Here is a 17,002-nt window from a genome sequence, read left to right as displayed (position 1 = left end):
CTGAACGGAGGGGAAGGGGATGAACGGGGCAGTTTTTCAACGTCCACCACCCTTCCGCGCACGAGTGTGTCGCGGCACTTTCCCTCTTTCCTTTCCTTTCTGTCTTTTTTCCGTGCGTTTTCGATCGTTTCTCCCGTTCCGGCCCCGTCGCAGGATGCAATCTCGGATGAGTCGCCGAAATTCGACGCGTTTCTTCGAGTCGACTCGAATTTTTCGACACGGGCACGTTTCAGGGGGATGCTAATGGATCGCAGGGTTTCGAAATTATACGCGATGCTCCGGGGGACGACGTCGATGGGTCGATTCCGTGGAATCCCATTAGGTGACCGTTGCGTCGGTTCACGGGCATTTTTTAATGAAATGGAAAGTTTAACGTCGATATAGTTCGCTACAGGAATTACAAGTTTCCTGAGATTTGAAGGAACTCTAGCTACTGTGTTCCAAAAGGGCACGAATCCGTGGAATTCGTCGACTAATTGGCTGTGTGGAAACGACTGACCTATTAATCGGACGGGACGGGCAGACCTGTGTAACTCGTTATTGAAAATTTCGCCGGTAGCCAGATGAGACACGGGTTAACTTGTTTTTAATGACACTTGCCTGCGATTAGGCGGCGACCACGAATTCGGCGAGGTCGATTTGAAGGAACTAATGCGTGGCCACTGAATTTCCAGTGATTTCACTGACGAAATTTATACATTCCGAAGAGTGAAAATATCCTTGTCAATGGAACGAGGATGTACCAATAATTTCTATACATTCTTTATAGAATATTCAGTTGTCGATAACATTTAATACGATCAACATCGAATTTGTTGCATACAATATCAAGGATAGCAAGGAGGGTGGTGAGAAAGAAAAAAATCACGCAAACGATTAAACAGTGAGTTTTTAATAATAAAAATATTTTGACAGACCAGTCAACTCGATGGAACATTTATTCGAAATGAGTCGAGTGTATACGCGTGTGTACGTGAGGTGTACGTGTGTGTAAAATGAGGGTGGATGGGGAATCGTGAGTTTCCGTGTCTGCGTTTGTTTGCCTGTGTATGCGTGACAAGGAGGTTCGTAAAATTACAAGTAAACACCGTATAATACAAAGGATCGTTTTCATCGACTCACTTATATCCAAGGTAGGAATTTTCGACATTGGCAGCGACGTAGTTTACGATAATGATAATCATAATATTAACTACAAGGTAGAGTACTATTATTAATTAAATTACTTATAAAACGATCTATACTCGTATTTGTACGCGCAATATCTCTCTTCATTAATTTACCCCGTTACTCTCTCCTCCCATTCATCTCTTACATCTTCGCTTTCTCACTTAGTTTCTTTCTTTTCTTCTTCATCTTCTTTCCCCGTCTTTCCTTAACTATTTAGGAATACTATTTAAAATCAGTCTTGTGGTTGAGATATATTTAGGTGTCTGGTGAGGTAGTGTCAGTTTCATAGTATACATCGAAGTGCCACTTGATTTTTTGCTGTACAATCACAAAACCGTCCGCGTGAACTTCAAACCTGCGCGACGACCAGCCTTCCGATTCGCCCCTACAATCTTCCTTACTCGTTACATTCTCTTGCCAAATCGAAGCCAATCTGCACCAAATTCGATCCGTCAACACTAGATTTACAGACGTCCGTCGTACACTGTACTCTATTGTTACTAGAAAGACTGACTAGAAAGATCGCGTTCGATTTAGGAAGTTGGACGTTCAAAAATATATCGTCAGGAGACATGTTCGCGTAATTGCATCGATCGAAATCGACCCAAACGATGACCAAATAATCTTCATGAAATTCTCTCGTTCCGTGAATCTAGTGCGAGCGTAGACGAACTCGAAGACCAGCCGGGCGCGGTTTCGTTCCGCGTTTTCCAACAATCGTGTCGCAAGGAACAATACAATAATCGATGTGTCCGGACGACGCGGTGCGCCGATGTCGAGCGTGTCCAATAAATCCTCAAGTGGCCATTTTTTTCTAAATACCTTTATAACTTAGCGAGTAGCGAGAATAATATCGTCGATTAATATACGATGGGACGTCGATTATCCGAACATTGACTGACAACCAGTGATTACGTGTATCGAGGATCGATTACCGGAGCATACGGTCGCATATCAACGCGTTCGCTGCCAACAACCTGTTCCGGAGTTGTTACAATAATTACATTTCACTCGAACAACATATCCGTTAACAACCTCCTTAACGCTAGAAGCGTTACGCCCACGAAAAAAAGAGAAACAACTCAACTGTGGAACATGAAAATCAACGTTATATTTCTCTATGTAAAATGCGCTACTAGGATCGTCGCACTCGCGTGACCTTTATTATCCTATTACTTAATCATTCCGAATAATCGACGTTCCACCGTACCGTCCGCGGAGAAACACAGTGTCGATCGTTTTTCTTTCCCCATTTCTTCTCGTCCCTTCACTTCCTTTAGTTTTAATACAGGCATAAAATTTGAATTTGTACCGTGTGTGTCGTCGCCGACGCGCCGCGGGTCGATTCGAGCGGTCCCGATCATCGAAGGATTTCGTTTCGACGCGGAAAAGAGATTTCGGCCGTCGATGAACTTCGTTTCCACGGGATTAGGGGGAAACGAGATCGCGATGGAATATATCGGGACCGCTCGAAGGGCTCGCGGAACGATCGACGAGCATCGCGCGATTTCGCTTCCGCGTTGACTGTACAAAATTATCGCTATACGAAATGGCTCCTAGTTACATAGATACAGAGAGAGAAAGTGTACACCATATGTAGGTACGATACGCGACGATATCGAGTAGCAATTCCAGGGAAGCGGGACCGATACACGGGTTCTCGGATCATTCGCTCGACGACCAAGCGTTTTCCGACGCGTTTTTCGACGATAGAATCACCATGATTCGAACAAAACGAATTTCCCTTCGATCCTTATCATTCGCCGTTATTAGCCCTTCTGAAACGACAATTCTGCATTCCATTCTGACGTTACTATAAACATTACCGCGATTCGTAGATACTTTATAGGTGAAATCAGTCAGTTTCGTAACTTTTCGCAACATTGAAATAATGAGAACGCTTGGTTTCCTTTTCTTTACAAAATTTTATGAATCGTGGCAGGTGTAGAGATCGAATCTCTTGGTAATTCTACTGTCAAGGTACGAAAGATCGCGGAGAACGCGTCGATCGTCGATCTCCGACCCGACAGAGTCTCCGGCTCCTCTGGTCCCGGCTTCCGGGTGCGCGTCCGCATCGGCACAACGTCTAATAATTCGACACAAACACATACGTTACGTTACTATCCATACTATACGCTTTCTTCTTTCCCCGCACGATACGATTAAAAGGACAACAACGATATAATTGATTATTACACGAGACAGTATGCAGGATCAAGCGACGAGACTCCTATCCGACGCGGCGGAGCGAACCGTTCCAATAGTTTCCATCGATTAACATCGTTCGTACCGTTCCCTTTTTCGCTTCTCGCCGGTCTCACGAATATTCGGTTCTCTCGGGCGGTTCCGGTCCGGTCTGTTTGTACACAAAGAAACGTGGAAAACAATTGCGGCCCGTGCGCGCGAGGATCCGGGCCGACAGGAACGTAATTCAACCAGTATCATCGTCATTCGGAACTAACAACCGTTTAACTAGGAATCGATCTTTCCTTAAGGTACCATTTGTTTTTCTCTTGCAGGCGTCATCGAGCGAAGTTAGAGCGACTTTTAAGGATTCTCTTCAATTCGCAGGTTCTCAATCCACGGAACGTGAAATTACATCAAACGTACAAACGATAACATGTATTTTTTTTACAGAAGAAACCAATCGCGTTCGAAACCATTCTCGTTTGTACTTGGTTTTTCGCTCGTGGCCTAAAGCCAGCGAGACACTCGTGAACGCTTCGCACGGGCGAAATACTGTATTATGTTTATGCAGCTGGAAACAAAGGTTGAGAACCGCTGTTCCGATTGTTTCTCCCGTTCGGAGCTGTAATATCCCGCTCGACGACAAGGAGAGCGTGTACAAAACTAGGATATCAGCAGATCGGCTGCCTCTGCAGCAATAGTTTACGCTATTAACATTCTGAGTAACGTTCGACGCCATCTAAAGCGGCGGATCGACGTCGAGCTAACCGAACTGACGAGCGTACCGCGCCGACTATGTACAGGGTGTTCTGAAGCAGCTAACTTTAAACACTTTTACAATAGATCTGCGTTGATTTTGTATCAGAAGATGGCGAGGAACATGAAAAATTCTGCGAGGATAGGAATTCTCTGCGTCTAGAGATACTCGATTGTTATAAACTTCTATCAACGTTCAACTTGTTTCGGAACACCCTGCAGCCGCACGATAGAAAATACTTATTTAGAAGTGTCAAACGATCGACAGGAACATGATGTTACCGTGTTTTTGAGGGTAATAGTGAATCTCGTGCTATAGAAGTATCACCGCGGACTACCGAATCACACCGCCACTTTGTTTCGCCATCCGCCATCTTGTCGGCTGTACAACGCCCGATAATACCGTAAACGAAATACTTGTACCTTCTCGTAACTTTACCGAACGCAACTCGCGAATACGTTACTGTATCCTGCGAAGTTGCATCGTTCACAGGAAAAATACAGTTCAGCGGCGTCGTATTGTTGTTAACGGTGACTTCGGCGTCCTTCGTAAACGAAGAAAATGGCGGTCGGAGAGTCGAGCGTCCTTCGAACCATTGTATTTACCAGTTCCAGCATCGTAATGTTCTCGCGACGCGGCGGAAATCGCGGAAAAAAGGCGTCGAGATAACGAGTTTGGTCCTTTCGCCGGCAGACTATAGTAAGATCACACCGACAGACTATCGTAAAATTTGCGTCGATGCGACGGTACGCTCGTCAGCCATCGAACAAAGCTGCGCGACGCTTCTACATCTTGCGTTCGTCTTCTCTAGGTCATTCTTTTATATCGGGGATTTGGGCTTTTATATACAATAATACCTGGGGGTTGGCGATGGATTTTTGCTTTTTGGCCGGGGTACGAGGTCGAGGCCTGCTGACCTCTGTCGCCGTGCTCCAATGTTAATTACTTTGCATCGAAAGACGAAAAGAAAGAGAAAGGAAACAAAAGTACAAGAAATGCTTGATGTGTGTACGACGACGAAACAAAGTGTATAGAAGTGTCTATGCAAGGTGCACTGCGTTCTCCCTTTTCCTTCCCCTTCGCACTCCCAGTCGTGACTTTGTTCGATACAACAAAATTACAAAGTTCGATATCTAATATTACATTCCGTGTAACGCGTTACTGAGTGAAAACATTGAAATCAAATAATTTCGTTCCCTAATTTGCGCCTGAATTAGTTTGAAAAATATATATCTAGCGAAAAAGCTTGGAGTGCAAAGGGCTTAATATCTCCAGTGTATCATCGCGTGAAAAATTCTTCACGGAAAACTTGTTCGCCGAGAATTCATCTTCGAGAGAAGAATTCCATCGCCGATCGAAAGACAGACACGACGATGCACGAATGTTTCCTTTCCTCGCGTATCGAGTCACTTTGGGGAGAGAAAAAGAAAGGAGGGTTGGGGGTGAACAGGCGTGACGAAAGATCGCAACGTTTCGGCGAAACGAGCCCGAGATCTGTCTCCTAACACGTGTAACGGGGCGAGAGAGCGAGCGGTTACAGAGAGGAACGGGGAAGTGGTCTGGAAAATGGCTGCACGAAAGCTTCAACGTGAATAACGAGTGAAAACTGCGGATGAGTCGAGACCTTCGTCTGGAATGCGGCGAAAGCTGTTTTCGGGGGAGGTTCTCTGGCTGGAATTTTCACTTTCCGAAACCGAGCTGCTCGCACGAATCGCTGTTCGCCTTTTCCTATCGCAACGAGGCGAAATTTCTTCGCATCTCGCGTGAAAATTATTCGAAGAACTGTTTTGACGATCGATGTACGATACCGTGAGACGATTCCAACGCGAACTATAGAAATTTTGCGTTTCCGCGCGCAAGAATGTCTACAAACCAAACAATATCTTTTATGCATTCTAAACGATCGACACGCGATAAGAGATTCCAGCGCGAACGATATGAATCTTGCGTTTCTCTGGACAAGAACTTCTACAAACTAAACAAACTAATCAACGACTTGATAACGTTAACCGAACAAAACCGATTTCTCACGGATCAATCTAATAACCGTGAATTTACAAGAACCTACGCACTAAAAACAAATAAATAACGAAACCGTCCTCTAACACTATACTATACCGTTAACCTAACAAGCAAATCAGACAATAAATTAAAAGCGATTAACCGATAGCTCCCAAATTAAAAGCTCACTTCTACAGATTCAAGTACCGAAGGTACCGAAGCAGTCAAATCAATAGTTTCTTCGAAAAGTAGAAAAAACCACATGTTCTCTTTCAACGCTAGATCTACTATTGTACGGTTTACTCTATTAGGATTTAAAGATAGACTAGTCTCTTCGCGTGATAGTATCTAAACGGAAACCGAGATTAACCAAAATAACCTTGAAAAATTCTATACGCGTCCAATCGCATTCGAATCTCAGTGAACCTAACACGTTAACTTTCGGACCGAAGGCAAAACGGGTGCAATTCGGCGGCGAAGGTCGCCAGGCGTGCGCAAACCGTAGAATCCTCCTTCACCGTGAAACAACTGAAAGCCAGATCGGGATTTCGAAGGTCGTTCGTTCGACTAGGGGATGCGGAACAACGATAGACCCGGAAGGAGACCGCTGAATGACTGGTAGACCCCATTTCCCTGCGCCGCAGTGACTGTCCCGTGGAACAATCGACCCGAGAGGCCGAGTCCACGATGAAATTTGCATGGCCACGGGACCAGACATAAATCAGAGGACCATTGAGATGAGGACACCGAGTCGGGGGGCGAGAAGTCGGCGGAAACTGAAAAGGAGGACCGGCTCCGGTGGCCACCGGCTGCGAAATTTTCGGCACGCGGGGGTATGTCGTTGCGAAAACTGGTTCACGCGAAACAGACGGACGCCCGCCGGGTCTCCTAGGACAAAAGCCGGGTCCGGGGATCGGCCGCGCGAACAGGGGCCGGCTGCTCCCCAGAAAAAAGACGGAAACCGGAGAAGAGGCGAGAGACTTCCAAGGGTTTTGCCCGATTTCTGCATGAGAATGAGGGCGAGCGGGACAGAGGGGGATGATCCTGCGTCGTTCGAGCCAGGAATCGAGGGAGGAATCCGCAGAGGCAGCTCCTGCCCGCGGTCATTGTGCGGATTGCCCGCGAATCGCCGATCTCGTATTCACGCGTGAATATATCGTCTTACGACGGCCGCTTTCTCTCGATTCTTTTTTGCGAAGGGCGAATGCAAATTAGCCAACGTTCGCTGGCAGGGACGTGCAACCGCGGGACTGCTCGGAATTCCTTGCTTCAGTTTTCTTTTTCTCATCGGGTTAGAGAGGGTTCCACCGTATTTCTGACTTGGACCGCTTTTCAAAAATAGTGTTCGATTCTGCTTCGCGTGTAATAATTTCCATCGAGTATTCATCTTTGCTATTCTTCGTTTATCGTAAGGAATATTTATATCCGACATGCTAACATCGATCTACCGCGGAGCAAATAGTTTTGGACAAGAGTCGGATACGTTTAGGAAATAAGGGATGAAATAGGAAATAAGGAATACGGAGAGATCGTCCCATCTCGGACTCGACCGCGGGAGAAATGTGTTGTAATGGGAAATTGACGTGTGCACCTTGTTTTTCAAGTGAACCTGTATATATGTATATATATATATATATGTATATTTAACAGAAGGAAATTAAACAATTAGAAAATGAACAGAAGAAACAAAAATTCGCTCGACAGGTTTACAATGGTAAACCGCTGGCGTTTGATACGCCGGCGTTAGACGAAAAGAAAGTAACAGCGAAACAATGGTTGGAAGGAACGCGGAACGTGTGAGAAATTAATGAAGAACGAAGAACGAAAAACGAGGCAACAGAGAAATGATAAAGAAACTATCTATACATATATGGTCGACAGCTAGCGAAGATCGACGGAGTTCGAGAGCGACAGAGGACCGACGAACCGATGTCACTCCCCCCCGCTACTTTTACTGTCAGAGGAACTTGTATACCAGTACATTCATTCCGTATAAGCTTCTCTTTTTATATTTCGATTCCCGCTCGCTTCATTCACGCACGCTCCCACTCACACGCGACGACGGCGAATCGAATTAACGACGGAACTACCGGTCACCTCGATATCGCCCGTTTCGGGTTTATTCCTCGACGCTTCAACGCTGGAACTACCGAACGTTCAGATTATCGTTTCAATAATTCCTATCTAAGAATCCTGGAATGGGTCGTTTTCATCTGTCCGATAGTTCCAGTGTCGAGCTTCGTCGAAACGTGAAATTTGCAAATGCATTTTTTCCTCTTGCGTGCTAGAGTAAACAATCGGCTGTTCAACACGAAATTGCAAAAGACTTTTTACTAAGAATTTTATAGACCTCGCCAAGTGTCGAGTGTTCAACTGAACGGATATTTCATTTGTTCGGTAACTCGAATGTAACTTTCCAAGTGACGCGTGTCATTATGATTCCAAAGACCCCAATTAATAAACCCTTATTAAACGATCATCGAACCGAAGCCCCGATAAACGTATTTCTCCGATTTTAATGCGCTCCGAGATTTTATTACTCGGCAGTTCCACCGTTAACCGCCGCTCGTTCTTCTCTGCGACTTCTCTCGACATCTATCTAATTTAATGTAATAACTAATTGGAGGTTCTCGTCAATACGGCTCTCTCGTGAACGAAAAAGAAAAACCACGCGTAACTACACAACGACTAACCGAATAATACACAATTTTTTCCTCTTCTTTTACACGTCGTCTCGCTTTTTTTTTGTCCCCGGAACTATATACAAAGGGTAATCCCGTTCTCCATCTCCAAAATCAAAACTCGGATTCGGGGATTCCCACTTACGTATCGATCACGAAACGTACCTATACATATACTCGTAATTTTATATATCTATATATATTTCTATATATAGATACACATATATGTATAATATATATATATATATATATATTTTTTTTTTTTTGACAAAAAAAAGAGAACGCGTCCCTGAATTGGTTTGTTTCCGTTATTCCTTTAAATTACACATTATACAGGACATTCACGGACCCATTATCACTCATCAATCCTTTCATCCTCATTCTGTTTGTTTTCTCATAGGTACAATAATAATATTAATAATAATAATAATAATAATAATATTAATAATAATAATCTCTATATATAATATATATGTATGTATATTTATATTTATACATACATATATATATATATATATCTATAAAAAGCATCTTAACAATAGTGACTGTGAACCGGTGCTCGGAGGATTTTGCTAGGTGAGGTTAGTTTTTCGTATGTATCTGCGAGGTGACGGAAGCTACCCTTAAACACAAACGACGCGATCCCATCGAAACACAGGCGAGTTTCGTTAACCTCTCGAGGTCGAATGAAACTTGCAAAGAAGATAGTAGTTTGATGGTAACGCTTCTTTCGCAGATTTCGAATAGTTCAACCCTTCGGGAATAGCACTCCCATCGCCTTTGTTCCATTTTCCTTTATCATTTTTATTCTCTAACTGTCGGACAACTACCGGAAAACCAAAACGATCAACGAACTATGCACGGTGCGTTGCTCGTAACGTTCGTTCCCCTCGAATCCAGCGGAATATGCACACGGCAACGATAAGAAGTAGCGAATTTGAAGGAATTTCAAAGAAACGAACGGGAACTCGAGTGTCTTCTCCGAAGGGTCGGAACGCATCGTGATTCGCGAAGGGTTAACCTGCCCGATACGAGGGACGTCTCGTTAGTCTTCGCGGGGTAGACGCCTGTGAAGGTTAACCAGTAGGATGGTCTGGTGTGATGATGCGGTACTGTGTATACGAGTTTCGCTCTGCTCCACTTGTCTTGCTACCAAGTTGTAAAGTTTACGTACCCCTAGAGATTCCACTAGGACGCGTGGCCGACGTTGGCTGCCGGGTTACCGAGGGACGCGGCCAGATTGTGAGCGTACTGGCCGGCGGCGCGGTGATTGTGGAGGAAGAGGCTGCTGGGGCTAGCTTCGGACATGTCCAGGTCCTCGTCGTCCTCCTCGTGAATGGTGTCGCTGCTGGGGCTGCGGCTCATGGGCGAGTCGCCGCTGCTGTGAGAGTGCGAGTGGGGCCTGTGCATCCCGGTGGACATGGACAGGTCCTCCGGCTCCGTTTGCTCCGGCAGACCCACCATCGGTATCCCCGACAGGTTCAGCGGCATGGGCATCGAGGTGCTAACCACTGGGCTGGGCAGCTGCCGGTGAACCGACTGCCTGACCGAGCTGATCGATTTCCTGGCGGACGCCAACTGCGTCGTCGACTCGATCTCCTCCATGTCCGCGTCGATGTCGATGTCCATCTCCTCGTCCAGATCGTCGCTGGCCAACGACGGGGACGCTACCTGCGAGGACCGCGACGACATCATCATCCCGGTGACCGTGCCGCACTTGTGATGCATCAGGTGGTGCCTCCTCCTGAACCGCATCTGACAGTGCTCGCACTCGAACGGCTTCTCCCCCTTGTGGATCAACAGATGAGCCTTCAGCTGATTCGAGTCGCTGAACTTCGCGGAACACAGCTCGCACGCGTACGGACGCTCGCCGGTGTGCACGCGCAAGTGCCGGCGCAGGTTCGCTACCTGCACGAACTGCCGGTCGCAGTGGCTGCAGTGATAAGGCTTCTCGCCCGTGTGCAGCCGCATGTGGGTTTTCAGGTGGTGGTCGCGCGTGAATCTGTAACAATCGGAAGGATGCTTGGTGTTAACGGGGAATTCGCAGAATAGCTCGTTGAACCGTAGAATCCGAGAACTGATAACCGATTAGAACTAGTCGAATCTACTTAAAATATCTCATAGAATCCATAGAAACGCGCTCGTCGAGATTTCAATTGCATCTTTCGGTTATCACCGACTCAACTACTGTAACTCCTCAGCAAAAAAAGAAGAAAGAGACGACACAGTCCTATCGAAAGCAATTGTTCACCTTTTATGACACTCGGGGCACTCGAACGGTTTCTCGCCGGTGTGCGTGCGCTCGTGGTTCTGCAGCACGTGTTTGTAGCCGAACGATCTCGAGCAGACGCCACAGGTGAACACCTTGTCCCTCCCATCTTTGCCAGCCTCCGGGCTGACGGATATGGGTGGGCTAAGTGGCGCCGCTGACCCTTCGATCGGAGTTTGCACAGCGTCGTTCTTCGACTTGGCGGTCTTCTTCTTGGCGGTCTGGCCCTTCTTCATCATCTTGTCGCCGCTGCTGCTCACCACGTTGTTATTGTTGTTGTTGTTGTTGTTGTTAGCGGCGTTGCTGGCGGTTCTCCGAGAGGACGACTTGGTGCTCAGCGCCGGCGACACCGGCCTCGACGAGTGATGGATCGGCAACGGGGGCGAGGAGGCTGCGGGCGGCACCCAACCGCTGAACAGCGTTTGATGGTGTCTGTAGAGGGACGGGCTGCCGGCCAGCGTCGCGTGCAACGAGACGGGAATCCCCGCGGCCATCAGCGCTGCCGTCCGGCTCGCTGCTAGTAGCTGCTGCGGGGTGAGCATCGACAAACCGGCCGCGGAGGCACCCATTCCGGGGAACATCACTTGCGACGTGTTGTTGTTCAGTGGCGGGGACAGCGATTGCTTCTCGGATTCTTGCTTCATGTCTAGGTGCTGGCCGGTTAAGAGTCCTGGAACAATCGGTCAAACAGATTTTCAGAAACTTTCCGCTAAGAATTCGAGGATACATAGATAGTAAATCGGTGCTACGATTTTCCTTGGCGAATCGTTTCGAGTACGCGACTTAGAGGCACGAGAGAAGGGCTATAGATCTACATTCCGCTCAACCAAGTTATTATCGATGTATTATATAACACTATGCAGTGTCTCGACGACAGATGCGAATTCGAAGGACGCGTTCCGAAGCAACACAGTTGCATCGCTCGGTTACCGACGCGTCTTTCGGAACTAAGACCGTCGTTTAAAAGACTGCACGTCATCCGAACTTTGGCGACATTTTTCACATAAATTCTTGGATATATCAGACACAAGACAGGCAGAGTCTCTATCTAGTTTCGACGAGTTTCTTGGCAGCCAAAGTGTTAAGATCGCCGTCGCAGTGCAGGATTGTTACTCGAAGCGACAGAGATGCCGGCGAGATTGCAGTGTTTTATTCGGCAGAGACAATGAGCACCTTTTCAGTTGAATATGGAAACGGTCGATGCAAAGCGATAGAGCGCGTTTCGCAATGGACCTCGGCGCGTATCCGAGGCAAGCATCGACCTCTCGCTACGCGCGTAAAAACGGCGAACCCTGCGCGCACCGCGCGAATTGCGTGTAAGCCGCATTGTCCCGTGGTACACCACGACGATCTTTCTCTCCCGCGCGTTTCGGTGTCCCGCTTTCTCCAGCTGGCTCTGGCATCGCAGACACCGTCGCATCTCTCTCTCCCCGTTTCTCCTCTCGGCGTGCCCCAGCCGCCCTCCCACACACGCCGCGCTCACACGTGAGCGTCGAGCCTCGATCCTCCTCCATTCACTCACACTCCCGTACGCGACGGTTCATTCATAAGGCTCGGCTTCCCACCCACGTCACCGCGATGTACCGCCTCCACCTTCTCTCTTCGACCCGAGGCCAACGACTCCGCGAAACCACGCGAACGACCACGCAAACAGCTTCCCCCGGGCTTATCAGTTCCCTGGGTTATCCGATTTTCAGACGTTCCGCGGCATTTTTCGAACAATCGCACCGTTTCGCGGGCTTTTCATCTAATCTCCACTGTTCTCCGGTCTTTCACTCGGTTGCGAATGTTCTCGGATCTTCGGGGGCTGGAGATCACTCTGGGATAGACAGAGTGTCTTCTAAACGTTACTATGTAGTTGGACGAAGTTCGATCGATTTAGACGAATTCGTAATAGGGGCCGAGATATCCTTCAAACGCACCAGTTCCGAACATCGCGGAATCCTCCCGAGATCTTAGAAACCTGACAATTCCAGATCACAACCGTCGCCCTCCGAACGCCACCCTAAGCAAACCTCGCGAAGCTCGAGACCGCGGTCCAGCACCAACTAGATCGACGCATGTCCGAAACAAATTCCCCGAAGATTGATCCCCGAGTCAAGAATAAAAGCAACGGCCCCCGTTCGCGCGAAGATTCGCTCGCTTTCGCGCGAGCGGAAAAAAAAAACACGAAAATATTCCCTGCGCATTAGGGTTGCATCATCGTCCGATGATTGCTCATACGCGTGACCGGCGTCGCCGGCTGACTACGTGATTTGATTAACCGGTCCGCTTTGGGAGAGTTCTAAAAATCGCTCGCACCCCCTCAGCGTTTTCAGCGAATATTTTCGTTGGCCTGTCGCGGGGACGATGGAAATTTCTTGCACGCGGGGAGAACGTATTTTTTTTTTTTCGTTTTCCAAGGAAACACGAGGAAACCTTCGGCCGGGGAACCCGTGTCCGTCGCGAAACAAAAAGAGAGGGAGAGAGAGAGAGACAGAGAGAGAGAAAGAGAGCCGCTAATTAATGGACCGTTTAGAAAGGAGGGTGTCCCACGCGGTAACGAGAGCCCGGGAATCAATAAGGGTGCGTAAGATCTCCTATTCTTTTTCTTCGCCGGCCCTGGAACTCCCTCGGCGCGGGCTAGGATTCTTACAGCCTACAATCGCCGTTTCCCGGCAACACGACGACGAGTACCGCCCCCACCCCCGCCTCGCATCCCTTCCCTAATTGGTCGCCAACCCCGATATTCCCTTTGAGAGAAGCCCTTTCCCTCGAAGACGAAGGAGAAGAAAATTTCCTCCCCGGACTTGCTCGCGCATAATCGCGACCGTGCCGTTCGACGAGGGAAATTTCAACGATCGATCCTGTTTTCTTGTTTCCTTTAATTCGACCGTCGAGCGCGCTCGAAATGCTTACCCGATTTATTTTCAAACATTCGTTTCTTTCCTTCGAACGTGATAATTGGAACGTCGGACTCGGAGGGAGGCGTTTCGATAGGTCCCTTATTTCTTGACTATTTGTTTTAGAGTGTAATTGAACAATTGCTGGTTGCTACATTAATCAACTCTCAGAGATAACGAGAAATTTCGTTTTCCGATTTCTTAGCGCGCAATCATACTCGCAGAACTATATTTCACAACAAAGATTCCCTTTAGATCTCTCGCTTGTTCGGTTAATCAATCTATTCGACAAATAAAAATTCCCTAATTAATCCTTCAGTCAATCGTTCCTCGAGTCAGCCACTCATTCAAGCAATGACCACACTATTCCCCAAAAACAGCAAGAACTAACAACGCAACGTTAAAACGAAAAGTATACCGATCAATCCCGTCAAGCATCTTCTAATCGGTCTACCGATCGGTCGATTCTCGCCTGTGCCAGGCTAGACCGTCAAAGGCAACGCGGTCAACGGCGGAGACACGTCGAAACGGAAAGATGCGCGACCGACGTTGTCCGACGCCGACACAAAAACGCCGCTGCATTGTTTAACATACCCGACAGACAACGGCGTGTGTGTGTATTATCGGGAGAAGACGACTTGTAGCTTAGCGGAACGGTATAACGACAAGAGACGTCCCGGCAGCTTAGTTTAATGGTCTTCATTGGTTTATGGTTCTGATTAGTTTATGGTTCTGCGTATGACCGTATCGGACAATAGGAAATTAGCGAAAATACCAGGGATCAGGAAATAAAGCCGACAAAGAATTGGCCGAGGAAATGAAAAAGTGACCGATCAGTCAAATTCCTCGGCCGAGCGGAGAGATCAAGTGATCTAACGGTACAGCGGAGAGCTTCGTGCGCGTCTGCCTGCGCGCGTCGTCGGATCGGTTGGACGTCGACGCGGCAAAATACGCAGCGCGTGTATTTTTAGTCGGTCCTCGGGAACCGCGAAACGGTCGCGCGGCCGCTCGGCCGCTCGCCGAACAGATTTCCCTCGCCACCCGAGGCGGTTTCGCGGTTTCCTGGCTCGTCAGATGTTTACAATGTGTCACAACATTGTAGCGTGTCGCCCGCGGGCGCTTTTAGACCCGCTGGCCGCCGGCCAACGCGCGCGAACGCACGCGCTTAGAGAAACGCGAAGATCCTGGCCGCTTCGCGGGAATCCCCGCGACCTCTCCGCGCCGATCGAGACAGCTCTCGCGAGCGACGCCGCCGCGGACTCCGCGAGAAAAACCGAATCGCCTTTCACGCGCGAAAACAAACGACGATTTTGTTTCCGATCGGTCTCCCGGGAGATCAGCGAGGACTGCGACATTCCGAGCGTACATGGTTCATAAATGGCCACTCGTTTGTCTATTTTTTTCAACGACAGATCGGTTGGAGAATATTATTCCGAGATCAACTCGGTACCAGCATTTATTTTGAACGCGATTCGAGTTACTAAATATAATGCCGTCTTTAACCTTGAGCAATCAAATCTATAGGTTTCGTTTCGTTTGGTGTACGCAAAATACGACCGTTACAAATACGTGACACGTTGGCGATGTTCGCTTGGCCGGAGAAAATCTCGTTGGCTGTCATTGGTTTCGTTCGGGTGAACTAGATGAATTATTTGGAATAGCTAATAGGATCTCTGCCCGGCCGCCTATTCAGCGCGTCGATTGGAATATTTACTTCTCGGAATGTGTCGTGCGCGCGGTATCCGTTTAAAATGTCCATTCAGCCTCGCAAGCCAACTGTCACGTCGAAAAGGGAACCGAGATATTCTCGCCGAACCGACCGCTGCATAGAGAATGATTCATCGATGATTTTTAGCTACGATGGAATCGCGATCGACGCGCACACCTATGGCACATGTCCGTTCGAACTCGAACCTACCTGCGTTCAGTTGCGCCTCTTGCAGATAAGACAGTGCCATTCTATGATCCGTGGTGGCTCTCACTTAGACATTCCATCCACTTCCGCGCACAATTACGATCACTTCCCGCGAGAGCGACGCGGAACCAGAGCTCGGGTATACGTTCCAAGCAACGGCACACTCTTTACCACTAAGCCAGCCGAGTCGCAGCAGCAACTTGCTAGAAGTGCTCGGGTCCCCCGCGGGTTCGTCGTGCGAATTTTCAAGCGAATCCTCCCTCCTCCCGGACTCGAGGGTAGCAAACTGCTCGATCCGCGTCTAGGTCTCGGCGAGAAACTGGCACGAGTCCCACGTGCTGCGACCGAATCGAACCGAATCGAAGCGAAAGCAGCGGGCGGCAACAAACGAAACGTGGAACCAATTCGACGACGGTGCGTAACGGTCTCTGTCGGGGAAGGATCTTGGAACGAACCGATATGCGAGGCTGGAAAAAAAACTATACAACTGATAACTACTCTACTATAAACAACAAACGTCGCCGTCCGACCACGAGCACCGACGACGATCAACGACGTTGCTCTGGGCTGACCTAACCCAATACTAGCTGACAATCGAGTCGCGCTCACTGTAGTCAAACATCCCCCACCACTGGAGCCGGACGAGTCCCCACCAGGTTTCGCCGTCAGCGCTCCTATCCCCACTCGCCGTCGCGAGAGCTTCCCTTTCTACCCTCCAGAATCGCAACCCCGGATGCGCGCGAGTCTCTCCGGACCGAAGAGCTTTTAGGGGGGTGAGGCGAGACCGACACTGATGCTGAGTGGGCTGGAGGGAGACGAGGTGTACGCTCGCGAGCCTCCGAGCGAGACGCGCGCCGGCTGAGTGACGAGTTGGAGAACGGTGGGCTTCTTCGGGGTTAGGGGGAGATTGATGTCGGGAGACTGGGTGAACCTGCGACCGTGATCTTTAAGGGTGGAGAGTCTAGAGCAACGCGAGCACGCTGGGCTACTCGCGACGCGATGGACGGAGAATCATCCTCAACAGGGTGTTGACGCACTGTCGAGGCGTTTATCCTATATTAACACTTTCACTGCCAAGCAAACACTCATCGAAACTCCCATCTACTCGAAACAGTTTTCTCTATTAACCGGAAACTGAGA

The 17,002-nt window shown here is 48.5% G+C and overlaps 1 protein-coding gene across 1 annotated transcript; it reads right to left on the bottom strand.

The window, feature by feature from the left end:
• Positions 1–871: 871 nt before the first annotated feature.
• Positions 872–16,458, bottom strand: Kr (krueppel). Its single transcript, XM_031984302.2, has 3 exons — positions 15,866–16,458; positions 11,048–11,735; positions 872–10,798 (listed from the first exon to the last, which is right to left on the bottom strand). Exons 1-3 carry the CDS (start codon positions 15,903–15,905, stop codon positions 9,985–9,987), a joined length of 1,542 nt encoding a protein of 513 aa, XP_031840162.1. The 5' UTR covers positions 15,906–16,458; the 3' UTR covers positions 872–9,984.
• Between the last annotated feature and the right edge of the window lie 544 nt (positions 16,459–17,002).

Source organism: Nomia melanderi, chromosome 10, assembly GCF_051020985.1.
Source record: "Nomia melanderi isolate GNS246 chromosome 10, iyNomMela1, whole genome shotgun sequence".
Classification (NCBI taxonomy): Eukaryota; Metazoa; Arthropoda; class Insecta; order Hymenoptera; family Halictidae; genus Nomia; species Nomia melanderi.
The sequence above is the reverse complement of the archived record's forward strand: the minus strand, read 5'-3'. Positions and strand labels throughout refer to the sequence as shown.